This window comes from Anopheles cruzii, chromosome 3, assembly GCF_943734635.1.
Source record: "Anopheles cruzii chromosome 3, idAnoCruzAS_RS32_06, whole genome shotgun sequence".
Classification (NCBI taxonomy): Eukaryota; Metazoa; Arthropoda; class Insecta; order Diptera; family Culicidae; genus Anopheles; species Anopheles cruzii.
Window position 1 is genome coordinate 5,953,673 of NC_069145.1, and position 14,641 is coordinate 5,968,313.

The following is a 14,641-nucleotide window of genomic DNA, read 5'->3' on the forward strand; positions in this document are numbered from 1 at the left end:
CGCACCGGCTCAGTTATGTTTCAGCGCTGCTGAGGAGAAGAAGCGATGAACTATCGCCGGCAAACGGTGTCGTCGTTGTTGTCGCCGTGCTCTGTTTCGTCGCTGTAGTGCACAATAGTCGCGGCGCGAAAAAAGGCCCCGCGGTGATCGGGAAGCGTGGTGAGTGGAAGTGGCTCGGAAACCCAATCTGTCGAGTGACCGATCGATAGATCGGGAAACAGAGACAGGCTGTCCTGGGTCAGTTGAGGGAATGCAATCGATACGAAATGCGATCCTCATCGATCTCACCAAGCTCGAACGGATTGCCGTGCGCTGCGTTGCTTAAATCATTTTTAGGAGAAAAGTGCCGTTGATCGTGTGTCATCCGCAGTCCAACGACCGGCAGCTGAGCGTAAGAAGGAAGTGGACGTTGAAGTGTGCGCATCTCCCTCTTTGGTAGAAAGACAGAAGAAAGCAGAGCGCCGGCGCCGTCACGGTTGTGTTGCGTGGCGTACGCAAGGCAAAAAGAGCCGATAACTGCGAAAAACAACATCGCAGTTTGTGGTGATGATGATGATGATGATGATGCCGCCCATCGGTCGCGATCGGGCTCGCGATCTGTCGGCGACCGGACGCGATCTAAATTCGGGTTACTTTCTCTTTTTGAGTTCGTAAATCTGTTTATGTGTTTTCTCCCATTTCTCTGCCTTTCTCTCGCTCTTTCTCTGTCGCTCTCTCTCTCTCGCTGGTTGGAGTATTAGAGACCGCGATCGGGTGTTGATGCGTGTTGTGGATCAGTCGCCGGGACCTAGGTCGCAGGAACGGCACTGCCTCTACCCATTGCCAGCGGGAGTCTTCTCGCGGACAGTTGTGCCTGGGCGTCATGGGCGATCACTGCTAATCGTCTAATCAATCTGTTTCGATCTTTTCTTGTTCTCCACGTGTGTGTTTCTTAGTGTGCTAATCGAATGAATTACTATCCGCCGGTCGTCTGGGCGAATGCACGTTGATCATCCTTTCCAGGACGATAGATTCCGGTTTCGGTTTGCATTTCGTGTCGTGCCGTTCTGTGTGGTTGTGTGTTTGTGTGCGTTGCTAGGAACGATCGTGTGAAACGTCCCAAGAGTGTCAACATCGTGCCGACTTCCGGAAAACGGATTCAAACAGGAACACCGGAAAGGCGGAAGAAACGGAAGACAGCTCACTCGCCTCCGGTACTACTTCACACACAAGATGAGTGCGTTCAGTTCGTTGGCCTTTTCGGCGGCCGAGTTCAGCAATCTGGTGCCGCTAACGGCGGTGATCGTGTGCATCGGTGCAACGATCATGTTTTTCATCAAGTAAGTACCATACCGTACCGTAATTTGGGTGAAAGTTTCTCACGATTACGATTTTCCACTTTTCCGGGTTTTCACTTGCTACGGGTGCGATCGGAGCAACGATTTGTGGGCTCTCCCTTCGCTCAAGATGATCGTCTGCGTTTGAACGGTGGCGATCCATTAGCGTGTCACGATCCGGCTCTGGAGGGCACCTTATCGCCAAACTAACATTGAATCGGTTCCGGTGTTGGTGGCATTCGAAAACCTCAAGGGCGCCAATTGCGGAAAGCTACACGGAACGCCCATCGCCCGGGTGCGGCGTCGATCGATTTCGTGTCTGCTGTCGGGCCGTCGGTTATCAAAAGCATATTCTGTTTCGGGGCATTTGGGCTCCGGTTGCCAGTCACGGAAGATGTGCCAACTAAAACCGGTTAGTTCGTGGCGGTTTGTTGTTTTTTTTTCGGAATAAAACGGCCCACAAAAGAACCGCAGCGCCCAAGTCCCATCGGTAGGTCGGAGACATAGAACTTAGGCGTAGCATGCTTCAACCCGACGCGGCGCGGATAAACAGCTGTGCACGAGCGGGGATTGTGTCGTTGGAGGGGATTTTGAGTGAGTTTTGGTGCTTCGAGCAAACGGCCACCAGATCGTTCGCGAAACGTTCAAATGCCCGCGGGCCCACGTCACGGACTTGTTGTTGTCTTAGGGTAATCTTCCGAAGCGCTTATCATATTACGCGTGATCGTTGTAAACAGTTTCTTGTTTTAAGCAACTCTTCGATGGATGAATCACCGTAACGCGAAAGGCGTTGGCAAACGAGGAAACGGACGACCGAATGCCCGAGTATCAAGACTCTCGCGCGGGCAGTCGAAGAAGAAATCGTCCAAAGTCTAGCCGGCGTTTAGATTCGATTCCATCGGTGACATGGTGTGCGAACAGGAACGCCTTTAAGCAGCGTCAACACTTCTACAAACCCGAAGTCTCGTAGTGGTCCATCCAATCCAATGCAAGCGGCTCGCCGGTCTGAAACGTTTGCCCGATGGTGGGGCTTGGCGTGCGATAACGCACGACCGCCGCGCGATTGTCGCGTCGATATTCGGTGCTACCCTTCTCTAGAGTATGCAACTACCGCTATGGTGTCCTTGAAAAATTCGACCACAATCTGGCACAGCTTCAATTCGTGCGTTGCGTGCGGCTTCCCTCTACGGTGCGAGCCATTACCAGCTCGGAACCAGTCGGTCGCTCTTTGTCAGTCGCACCGTAGCCCTTTCGCGCTCTCTGTCTCCCGTGGCGGGCGTTGAGTCCGTGGGCAGCATAAATTAACCTCCTCAGTTCGCTGACTGAGAGCAACGCATCGAACCGAACCGATCCCGGTGACCACGGGCGTTTTTCATGATCATCCCAGCCGAGCGTAACAGTCGTGGGTAGCACCAGCCCCTTACACGGCGGCGTGCTGGCGTGCGTGCAACCGTCCAGCTCCTCCCGGTAAACCCTGTGAACTTCACGTACGAACGACGACGATGGATCGGGCCGACACGCACCCATCAAACTCCGATTCGGCATTGGCATTTTTCTTCCGCATCGCAACGGTTGGATTAGCCCGCATTGCTGCCGCTTGGACCTTTCGGAGATTAAGCTCGAAATAGTTTTCTTCCATTTTCGGGTTCGTCTGTTTGCTGCCAGCGTGTGGCTTGGCGCCGTGTACCGATGGCGCCCGAAAACCCCTCGAGAATGGGATGTCCGAGCTGTTGGCACCGCCAGAGAACCTGTCTTTGGCAGTGTGCTTCTTTTTTACTATTGTTTTTACTACCCAAAGCCTACACGTGCCGCGCGCTGGAGCGGATGTTTTCACCGACCGACTGGCTTTTTTAGGGCCAATCTAATATTCTATGGGGCAGCTTGTTATCTCCAGGATTATTTGCATAACGATAGGTGTCACAAAGTGACTCTCCAAATGGTGGTCCCCCACACGGTGCAGTTTTTAATGGCCGGTTTAACAATTGACGTTTGATGAACGAAATTCGAACGCTCGAAAATATAATATCGTAAAATCGAACCGGGAAAGGTTTACTACTGATACGGCAAAGGTAGGAAGACGAAAACTATTCCTCATGGAGGTCACAAGAACTGGTCTTTATTTATTGTGACTGCAAGAACGGACCGGGCTTAACAGCCAAATAGTAATGTTTGTTGACAGTTTGGCCGGAATTAATGATGCACCACAGCAGGAGATTCGTGGAAAACTGTTTCCTGTTTGTTTTTTGGCCACGGCGCACACGCAAGACCAGTTTGGATTCCTCTGTTTCTGTAAAACGTTACTTCATTAATCTACGAACTGTGGGCCTACTATGCTCCAATCAACGGTGAAGCTACTGAACCGTGCTAGTCGTTGGACTGATTGAATATCGATTAGCCTGCGGAACGGTGAATGTTCCAAACATGCGTAGGATCAAGTAGCCATTGGAGCGTTGGCGACGATCAAAAGATGGTGCGCTTTATATAGCAACCCAAGAAATGTTACGTGTTGTTCGAAAAAAAATACAGTTCAGCTATGAGGAAGAACATAAAAAATCATTAATGGCTGTGTGTCTGACTTAAGCCTTTACCGCTTTCTGTCCAATTCTAGCAGTAAATCTGCCGTGGGTGTTACCGTTGCTAGTTCGACGTAGAAGTCGTGCCTGAAGTCGAACCGAACCGAACACAGTTACTGCAGAAATTCCTTCACCTCGCAAACCGGCAAACCCGGCGATCCGCCGGCAGAGCGAGAGACTTGGCCGAGATGCAGACGGCGAACCGAAATCTGCAAAAAGCCGGCTGGGCCCCGTGCGCTGTGAGCGAGCCGCTGAATGAAAAATCAAGCTAAAAAACGTACAGCCTTGACTCGCTTTCAAACCGGTGTGTTGCCCGGCATGGCATGTTGGGCCGCGCCACCCGCAAAACCCCGTTGCACGGCGAAGACACCGCACCGAACGCGGTGGTGTCGGGTGTGTCACATCACGGTGGCCGCGCTCGTGACTGTTCTGTGGATTGGCATCTACGGCGAGCACGTTTAAGGGACGGCCGGGTTGCCAAACGCCGCCGCCGCCGCCGGATTAACGTTCCGCAACGGTTCTTTGGTAACGGACCCCGCCGGTAGAATTGATGATGTGTTAGCCATTCTTCGACCAACCGTGGGTTACAGAACCCGCGGATCACGGATCATTGCTACACTGTGTGTGTCGCCCGGAGAGCTGCAGGAATGCAGCCGGAGCGGTTGCACTTTTCATTCGCCCCCGGAGGGTCACCTCTGGTGGCCACTTTCTGGTCCGCTTGAGATCCGTTTTGGAGCTGGCTGGAGAGTTGTTTCTCGAGTGTGGTTCGCGGCCGGCCAAGGAATGGGTAAAGATGAAGCAATGCGCGCGCGCGCGAACCTCTCCGTACGGCGTACCCGGGGTGTTTGGTTTGACTATTTATTGCACACCCCGTGTACACCTCGTGTCGAGCCACTCGAGAGGAAGGGCGAAGGACAACGCACTCGTTGTTGCCGTCGCCGTCTCCGACGTCGTGTAATAATCCGTCGAGGTTACCGGCTCGAGGAGCAGTTACTCGCCCCTCGCCGCCGTGTGGAGGGGTTTGCGGCAAGAAGAAATGAAGAGACAGTTGCCCCTGAACGGCGTCAGGAGAGCCACAGCCAGCCGTCAGGAGGCCATCTCCGACGGTTCTTCGCCTGCCAGCGCGTGTACCCTTTACCATTTCGCGCCGAATGACGTCGCCGGCCGGTCGGTCGGCGGGGTTAGGTCGGCGGCTCTGTGCAGCCTCCAACAACGTGATGTTTGTTCTTTTCTTCTCTTGTCTCACACTTTTCTCTGCCTTTTCCCCAGGGCCACCGTCATACTTCGCGTGCAGGCCGATGACGTGCTGCGGCCGTCGAATGTAACGCAGCAGAACCATAACGTGCACGTACCGCGCCTTAAAATGACCAGGGTCCACATACCGTTCACCTTTCGGCTGCTCGACGCGGGAAACAACTCGTTCGATGGTAGGTATTGACGCGCCGTGACCGTGCTTGGCCGGCCGGCCCGGGGGAGGCATTTCTGTTCTGTCTTTCTTTTAGGATTTATGCGGCTCATTGACGGCAGGGCTGTTCGAACGTGTCGGAAAAGGGGACGAAAAAAAATCGGCAGAAAAGGAAGAACGCGAGATGCGAAACGATCATTGGTGCCTTGGAATATTAGAATATTAGACAACGACTGGCCTACTGTGGCATGTTGCACTGCGTTTTAGTACAAAAACTCAATGAGTGACGTTTAATATCAAATGCCAGAGGTCACGGGGGTTAATTGTATGAGACCATGTGTAGGTTCGGAATACTGACCAAAATTACCGGACTTGTTAGAATGATCATGTGGAGGTGAAGGTGCTCCTCTTCAACATCGCACGGGATCGAACCATCCGGGATTCTGAAATAAAGATCTCGGGGACATAGATCTCACATTTGATCTCACCGCGCCACGCCAGGCTCCGGTGGGCTGGTCATGTCATGAGATGTTCAGATGCTGGAGGGAGTCTCTATTGCAGTCCAAGACCGCTCTGCGGTTGTAGTTGTCGGATAAGTAAGGTCACGAGTTTCAAATTTGTTAGCCACCACGGTGTGCCCGTAACAGAAATGCTTAGGGCTTGCTGCATATTTACTCAGCTTTTGTTTTGTTTAACAATTTTCCTCCATTGCCACTCCGCCCGGGCAGAAGGCGCACGACTTGGCATTAGGAATTAATTTTCATGCCAATCATTAGAAAAGACGCACACGGTACCACGGTGCCCCTACTTTGACTGATGCCGTTGCAACGTGCTGATAATTAAGCACAATGTTAAAGAGTTTTGCGGCGCTGCGGACGCTTTTTTTTTTGCAGCTCCATCTTCTCCACGATTAATAGGTTCACGAATGGGATGTGCAGCGGCTTCAATTTGCATTAGCACGGCGCACGGTGATGGTGGTGGCTTTGGCCACCTAGCCACCCCTAGCACCCACCCCCCGGTTCCGATGACAAACGGCGCTTCAAATTACTGTCATTCACATGACGGCGGGCTGGCCGCGACGGTGGCGTTGCAACGCGCGGGAACCGTACCTTTCGCCGCAGGCGCGTGCACGAGAACGTCTAGTCCCGTGCACCGGAGCCTTGCTCCACCGGTGAGCCGTGGGGGAGAGCGGGAGCGACTGCGGTGCAGAATGAAACGTGCAGTGATCGGTTGGCGGCAAATGATGCAATGACGGCTGCAACAACTGTTGTAGCATCCCGTAGCGGTTCCACCACCTCCTGCGCTGCACTGTAATGCGAGGAAGAGAGTCGTTAAAAAGTCATTCCAGTTCCAGCCTGGACTGAACCTACGTGACCAGCGTCACGTGAGGAAGTTCTATATTCTGTACCGGTGCGCGGGCGCGCGCGCTTACGAGCCAACCGACGTGGCTCGTAATCTCGCGCGTCTGTGGTACCAGGTGCCTGCAACCAGTTCTCGGCACCCCGGTGGGGGGCAAAGGTGATGCTGCTGCGGGTGGCGTGGCGGTTCATTTGCAATCTTGTTCAGCGTCGTCAGCGCTGAAATGGCAAACAGCGTCGGTCGTCACGTCATCGTGTGTGTCATTTTCACTTTCCACGCCAGGACCACGCACCGGTGTTCGGTGCGGCCGCCAATATGGGGCCATGGTATGCTTTTCCGGGGTTTTTGCCGGTGCCCGTTTTCCTGGTTGTAGAGCGCAGCTTCCCCGTTCTTTGTCGCAAGTCCACCTCGTGACTTCCTGCCTCTGTCAACACGCTCTCTCGTTTAAGGTTATGTGTGGCGCTCGAACTATGAGACACTGGTTAATACTGTCTGTTTTCGCTCTCTCTCTGTCTCCCTTTGTCCCTCCCTTACAGAGGTCCGTCTAGCGGTGTCGAGCCAGGTGAAGTACTCGCTGCAAGCCTTCTGGGGCGTCTCGATCCGTGAGCTGCACGTATCGCTGTGGAGAACGTGGAACGACCTCAAGGAAGCGTCGAGCTCGCACATCGTAGACTCCAGCTACTGCCAGCAACTGGCAACTAACGTAAGGTCTGACTTCACTGCTGCTTGCCGACCCTTATTCTACCTCCATAGCTTCCGCCTAAAGGCCCCACGGTGTGCTGGAAGAATTGGATTCTACTTTTACGTCGATTGGCCTTTGCTCCTCGATTTGTTCGTCTGGGCTTCCCTCAGCAAGCGAACGATCGTGCAGCTAATTATTTGGATAAACGTCGTGGATCATCACTTTTTATCACACTTTGGCTGGCCGTAGTGTGTGTGATCGCAAAACCAGTTTACTGCGCGAAACAATGGCGCGAAGAAGTTCCCCTCGGAAGGAGATCAAATCGAGATGACTGAGCGATCGAGAATGCTCATTCTTACAACGGAGGGAGAAAGAGAGAGAGAAACCCAATACCAGGTGACCAACCCAAGAACAGTCGTACCGGCGGCATCCCGCGCAGAACACTGTTGGTGAACTATTGTAGAATAAAAAAAAAAAAACGATTTAAATATGGCGGAAAAACGTAAAAGCAGTTGCCAGATCCAGTTCTTCCATCCACCGGTCGGTAGAGTTTGCTCTTAAGCGGAAATAATTATGGCCTTGTTTTTAACTGAAAGTTTACAGTGCGGAGAGAGAGAAAAGGCCACCGCCACCCACCCTAGCCACTTTTTTCATCTTGCCATTTCTTGCTGTCTCTATTTTTTCCACTCCATTCCGGCGGACGGACCAACTGACGGACGGATGGACGGACGGTCGATATTGGGTTGACCTACGCAAACGGTCCACACAGATGCTGTCCACCGCACGCGGAGCACATCATCGCGTTGCAGTCACCGAAGCCACCACTGATCCTGGGCGCTCCGCCACGGCTGGCGTATCCGCTGGTGGTGTTCATGATCCGCGAGTCCGAACCGGACGAGCTGCTCCATCCCGATGAGACGGTATGTATCGATATCGGGGAAACCGAGAAGACCACGACATTTAAAGCACTGAATCGATCGTCGTCGTTACGCTTGGGCCAGGATCCGGATGCTCCGGAACACCCGCCCGGAACGCTTGAATCGCTGGGAGCTCGCGCCAAATTTGAATGATTACGCGCTCGAAGCGCTGCCGCTTCGGCGTCTTGTTACATCTCGATGATGTGCATAAATTAAATGTTGTGTCATCAAACTGGCAGCGGAGCTCCGTTGCTTCACTTTCGATTCGTGCCGGAATCGAGGCGTTCTGGGAAATAGTCGGCGACGAACCAACAACCTACACAAAAAAAGACGGGGCATCTTCACCCGCGGTGTGGGCCGCATATCGAACGCGGTGCGGTCATAAGTGGGCCTGTGCGGGGCTTAAAGAAATGGTCAGTATTTTTTGCCCCCTTTGGTGACCATTATTATGTAAAATGGCAAACTCTCACCGCGCTGCTTTCTTCCTTGTGCGCTTCGTGCGCCGATGACGATTTCGTCTTCTGCTTCGCGCGGCTCGATTTGATTGCCGCCGAACCGTTTGAATAAATATTATCAAAATAAATATGCCCGAAAAAAGGGGCCTCCCGGAGACGCAAAAGATCCCCCCGAGATTACGGTGCCCGTGTTTTTTTTGGCAGGGTGGAAACAGGAAGTGGCCTCGACAGTTTTGCGTAACCGTTCAGGAGTGTGAGATGGGTTGAGCACTTTCGTAACATCCCGTGACCCGTTTCGTGGAGGCGTCTTAACTTTCTCGTCCCTCGCGGCATGAATTGCTGCTTTCGGAACAACCGTTTCCAGTGCGCAGAACACTGTTCCACCGACAAAACCTTCGACTTATAGTTCTGATCTTGTTCCGCTTTTCGTTTTAGCCGAGCGAGCGGATCGTACAAATGACATTTTTCTTACGGAACGGAACGGAAGAAATGGTTTCAATCCACGTGAAAGGGGTTTTCTCCCCGGGGCCGTCGGGGAAAGTTTGTCGCCATCGGTCACGGGAAACGGGACATCCAGCGTCCCCGCACTTTAAGGGCCGTATCGGGGCCGATGTACCGGTTTTCTGGCTTCTTGAAACCGCTTCTTCCGCACGCAGTGGTGCGCTCTCGGATTACTTGCGCTCGACGGCCGCAATAGCCCGCCACATAGGCCCACCCGGGAAAGAAACGGAACCGCAGCATCGGAGGTTGTGCGTGTGCTCTAAAGAAGCGGTACTTTCACTCGTCGACATCATCTTGGGATGTGGGTTTTTTGGTCGAGAGGCGTCTTTCGAGCTTCGAACCGAACGAGGGTTTTCACTTTCGCCCGAACCCGTAGGTGGCTCGCCGTAGGTTATATTACACATCCGTCGTCCGGTTCGTCGTTTTTTTTGTAGCACGCACGCAATTGCGCAAAAGTACTTGTTGGGGCCTTCGCGGAAAGAAAGTGGACAACTAATGAGCACGTGAAATGGACCGGTTCATACAATTACAGACAAAAAAAGGAAGTGAGATGGCGTGGCGAAAATGGCACCCGGCTTTTTTGGATCCTGTGCCAGTACCTTCACACGGAGATGGCCACGGACAGCCGGACGACGAAACTGGCGTCAATTTATGGTTTGTTTTTCTTTGCTGACCGGTTTCTGGGGTTCGCTGTCGCTTTCGTTGAGCCGTTTGAAGAAGATTCGTCCCGGGATGGCCAACACTGAGATTGTGTTGACTTTCGCCGTACGTAGCCGGAGCCTGTCTGTGGAGAGTGGTTCGAACCGGTTTCGTCCTAGATATGCTGGCACCCGCGCGCTCGGTCAGGCCTACGGGTGGACCGCATGCATAATCAGTTTCGTTCGAGTGGAAACGGTTTTCGGCAACCGATCGGCGATCGGCGCGGATTGCGATCGGATCGCGGCATTCTGGCTACCGTGGCTTTTGTCCGTCCGTCGTGTTGTTGTCGGTGACGGCAGCAGCGGCCTGCGGGCCAACCCAAATGACGTAGGCTGTGTGGAATTTGCAGACTGTTTATCCCGACTGGCCGCTGTGTTGATCTGGCGTGGGCCACCTAGATGGTCGCTTTATTACGATCAACAGTTGTGCGGGTTTCGGTGGAAGCCCGGCGTTGCTGGTTTTCAATGTTTGTTTTCACCAGTGCACATCAAAACAGTGCCGCAAAGAATAAAGTGGCCAAGAGGGTACCCCAAAACGATCTAAAGTCAGTTGATCAATAGTACGCAGCATCGCAGTGCACTGATGTCCCGGGGAATCAGAGCAACGAATAGGAGAGTGATGCAATGGTTGCTGCGATGCTACGTACATTGAATGTCAAAACTGTAGCCAATTTCACGGTGTGTGGCAAGTGGCCAATTTGATCTAAAACCATTAGAAAGTACAGTAATAAGCCAATTGTTGTCGAGTAATGGAACGCACCACCCAAAATACATCGACCCTAACGGTGCGTAACGACGGTGCCCAATCGTTAGCCAGTGAAGGTAACAGTGTTTAAAACGAGCGCAAACCAAAAATGCCAAACAAAAACACCCAATCAACGCCCGCGTTTCTAATGCATTTTCCGCCTTTCCACCCCTTGGTTTCCCTGCAGGTCATTTTGGTGATTGTTGTCCACTTGCGGGACCCGGTGTGCCCGCTGCCGACGTCGATTCTAGCGCAGTACTTGAAGCAAGCGAGCGGTCAACTGTCCTGCCTGAAGGTGAGTGTGGTATGCGATGCGATAATTAGCTGCTGCTGCTGAGACGAAGCTAACGAGGACAACGTGGCCACCGGCGCCCGGTAACGCGACGGGTGGCTTTGATTGACCGTAACCGAGCGCGACGAAAACGGTAAAACGTCACGATGCAACCGAATCGATGCGATGCCGAACCTCCTCGGTTGAGGTTCACCGGCCAGTGCCCGCCATCGGATGCTGTCTTTCGGGTTGCGCGTTGCCAATTAATCGGATAGCGGAGGTTCGATTCACCACCACGGACGCCTAGAACACGCGCGAGGCTAGGCACTGTGGCACCGTTGCCGGTGGTGGTGGTGGTGGCCCCCACACACGGTGTCACACACGGGTTCGATGGGTGGCTGATTGGCTACCTCCCGCTGTTACACAATCCGTGGTAAGCGGGCGCACCGAGGCGACCTTCACAGTTCAATTGACGGTGCGCGCACGGCTCGACGGCGGAGGCTGCTGAGATCACGGTGCCGCTGTTGCAGCCCCCCAACCTCAGCAAGCTGTGCACCGCTGAGAAGGGGGCCACTTCTTCACTACCTCATGCGTGTGTGTGTGTGTTGGCCGAGAATGTGCAGCCGTGATTTGGGGAGGCAGTGCCTCTGCAGGGAGGCCCCTACTTACGAACAACAACAACAGCATCAACAGAAAAACCTTCCACGAGAAGAGAGGACACATTACCACCGACGAGACGTTTTGTTTTGCTTTTCTCACCTGTGGCTGGCCACCAACAGCCCGTCTGCTGATGATCGGCTGCCGGTGGTAGTGGCAGCAGTACTACACACACGCGGCACGGCATCGGAAAGGTTTTCTTTTCATGGGCAACATGTGGCAACCGGTGCGGCTACTGCTGCCGCCTGTGGCCCCACTCTGCGCCCGGCGTGCGGCGTGGCATTAACATTACCGTGCAACCCGTTCGACGGCCTCGAGTGGGAGCAGAGTGTACACTGCTGGACATAACTTCATCCCATGGCCGTGTCGCTGTGATGCGCGACGGTTGGCTGTTTCTTTCTTGGTGGTTGACTTTTCTTTTTACCACATTTCAACGGTCGGGGTGAATCCTACAAGGATTTAGAAGAAATATTGGACCCAGATGATGATGCTGTCACTGCTTCGACTGTCGACTAGAACGTAGTCATTTGCGAGTAAACGTAGGCATATTATCGAATGTACTAAACTTTAGTACACCGTTCACATGCACTGCTCATGGCCAACTGCTCTGCATGCTATAACAGTGTCGGTTTCTCACCGCAAGACAGTTCACTGTACCTGGATTACCTGCTCGTAGCCGGCAGGATGCCTTCTTGCTCTCCGATGCGGCCACTGCCAATGACCACCGGGCCGCCACCGGTGCCGGAGGGCCCCTCAACTCAAACCTGCCAACGACTGGTTTTATTTACTTCGGGGACCCCTCCGTCTGGCCGGCCATAAATGAACTCATTGCACGCCCAACGTTGAATACCGGTTTTTGGTGCTTCATTTTGCTGTCCGTTCCGCCGGTTCTCTCTATTTATGCGCACGCGGGGACTTGGTTTGACTTTTTTGGCCTAGCTTATTACCGCCGGCTACTGTGGCGTGTGTGCGCACGCGCGCGCCCGGTCGCGTGTGTTATCGATCGCATCGGTAGCGGATGATCGGAAAGTGATATGCTATGCGCCGACTGTCCCTTAGGTGCCCGGATGCCCGGCGGCAATATCTTTTTCTGCGCAACGTCGTCGGCTTCGGATCGACCATTTTTGAACCGCGACGGTGTAGGAGCCAAAAGCGGTTGGGCACGTTGGAACGCGGCGATCCGGTTCAGTTCCCGGTTTAGATTCATTCGTTTAGGCCTGTGAAGGTCACGGCCGTTACGGCCATTGCCGCGGAACTCTAAAAAACATCCCCGGGGAAGTTACTTCCCCGTTTTAAACTTCAAAAGTTTGTCGAATCGTTTCTGATGACTTTTTCTCACTTTCGCAGCAACTCTACCTGGCCACCGGCGATCCGATGACGGCGGATGAAGTGAGCAGTGCAGCCACCGGTAGCGGTGCAGCCGGACCAAACGGTGGCAGCGGAACCACTCCTACAGGAACACTGTCCCTCGCCGAACCGGTCGCCTGCGCCGGCAACAATGAGCCGCTGCTCTGTTCCGATTCGGCGCCCCGGGACTGTCCGGTTGGTGAGCAACTGTGCGTCGTGTGCCATTACTTCCCACTGTCCCGGGCCCTGCTTCCCTGTCGCCACACGTGCATCTGTGCGGTTTGTTTCGGTGAGTGTTAACGGCGTTAACTAACTGGCGGGGGCAACCACGGTCCACCGCGAAGGTCAAGTTACGCGTGTAATGAGTCTCGCAGTGGTCACGGACCTCTACCGGAGAGCCTAGCTAATTAGAGAAACACGCCCTTTCGCGCGGCAACTGCTGCAGTCCACGCAGTCTCTGTCAATGCCCTAACTTTTATCTCTTTTTCTCGCAGCCAAACTGGACCGATGTCCGATGTGCCGTGCCACCATCAGCAGCTACTTTTGCATACGAACCGAGGAGTATCTCCCGGCGAGCACGACGAACGAGCTTAAGGTCAACAGCAAACCGAAAGGAACCGTTCACTGGCTGGACGCGCTCAACGATCGACTAACCGACTTTCTTGGCTTTCGGTGAAGAACACTCGTAGACTAATGAAGGAAGCGTACCGTGTGTGTGTGCGTGTGATGATGATGATGGTGTGCGCGAGTGAGGCGGAAAGATAAAGTAGAGGTCCGGGAGCGGGTGGGTCGGTGCCACACCCTACCCGTCGGCCGGTAACTGGTTGAAGGGGGTTGCGTAGCATCTTCCGCTCGGCGACAGCGTTGAAATGGCGGCATAATGAATTAAATATGAAAATTATGTTTATCGCTAAGTATTAGATAACGTCCGGTGGCGAAGGTTCAGTGTCCTGAAGTTGAGCCTCCGCCGGTGTTAGTAGTAGTTAGTAGCAGAAAGATAGGAGGAGCTTGGATGGGAAGGATGCCGGAACAGAAGATATATAGGGTAAGGCTGTTGTGGATGGCAGCGCGCGAATTGTAGCGGATTTTGTCTCTCCCATGGAAAAAAAAAGATTGGAATTAATGTTCCCCACTTCGGATCAACATCGGATTGTGGCGAGCGGAGGGGCATGTTTTTTTTATCTTTCGAAGCGGTACGCCGTCGGTCGGTAAATGGTTGTCCTTTTATATTATTTGATGTGTTTATTAAGCAAACTACTAAACAGTTTCGAGGAGGATTATTTTCTATAGCTGTGATTTTAAAACGAGAACGTAAGTGATGTGTTAAAAAAAACAAAAGGAAGAAATCTATCCACGGATGACTGATATGTGTTTTAAAGAAAGGAATATTAAGCTGTGAGGCACTGTTTGTTTTGTTTTCTTCTTCTATCGACCTATTTCATTTTATGTGCGTGGTGCGGTAATCAAGGAAAGAAATGGGTTATTCTCGAAAGAACTATAACGTAATTTACAAGTGGTTCGAATCGGATCGGCAACCGGAACCGGAACCGGGCGATTCAAATGAGAATCGAACATCGCATATAGAGCTCACATTTTTCAAGTTTTTACATGCTTGGACATTTTTATTTAGAAAGGCCGTCAATTTTAAACTAATAAAATTTATACAAACATAATTTCTGCGAAAAGTGTTAACATTTTTAGTGCGAAATGTTCGT

The 14,641-nt window shown here is 52.9% G+C and overlaps 1 protein-coding gene across 1 annotated transcript; it reads left to right on the forward strand.

Annotated features, from left to right (window-relative positions):
• The first annotated feature begins 1,121 nt into the window (after positions 1–1,121).
• Positions 1,122–14,597, forward strand: LOC128274268 (cell growth regulator with RING finger domain protein 1-like). The gene is made up of 7 exons (XM_053012403.1): positions 1,122–1,319; positions 5,159–5,316; positions 7,190–7,361; positions 8,105–8,255; positions 10,839–10,946; positions 12,927–13,215; positions 13,421–14,597. The coding sequence occupies exons 1-7, from the start codon at positions 1,213–1,215 to the stop codon at positions 13,600–13,602; spliced, it is 1,167 nt and encodes a 388-aa protein (XP_052868363.1). The 5' UTR covers positions 1,122–1,212; the 3' UTR covers positions 13,603–14,597.
• The last annotated feature ends 44 nt before the right edge of the window (positions 14,598–14,641 follow it).

What these genes read in the sequence shown, in the direction of transcription:
- LOC128274268 (XM_053012403.1), top strand. Translation starts at nt 1,213, where the DNA reads ATGAGTGCGTTCAGTTCGTTGGCCTTTTCGGCGGCCGAGTTCAGCAAT. An exon ending in CAACTGGCAACTAACGTAAG is followed by an intron (nt 7,362 to 8,104) that starts GTCTGACTTCAC and finishes CGGTCCACACAG; the next exon opens with ATGCTGTCCACCGCACGCGG. An exon ending in GTCAACTGTCCTGCCTGAAG is followed by an intron (nt 10,947 to 12,926) that starts GTGAGTGTGGTA and finishes TCACTTTCGCAG; the next exon opens with CAACTCTACCTGGCCACCGG.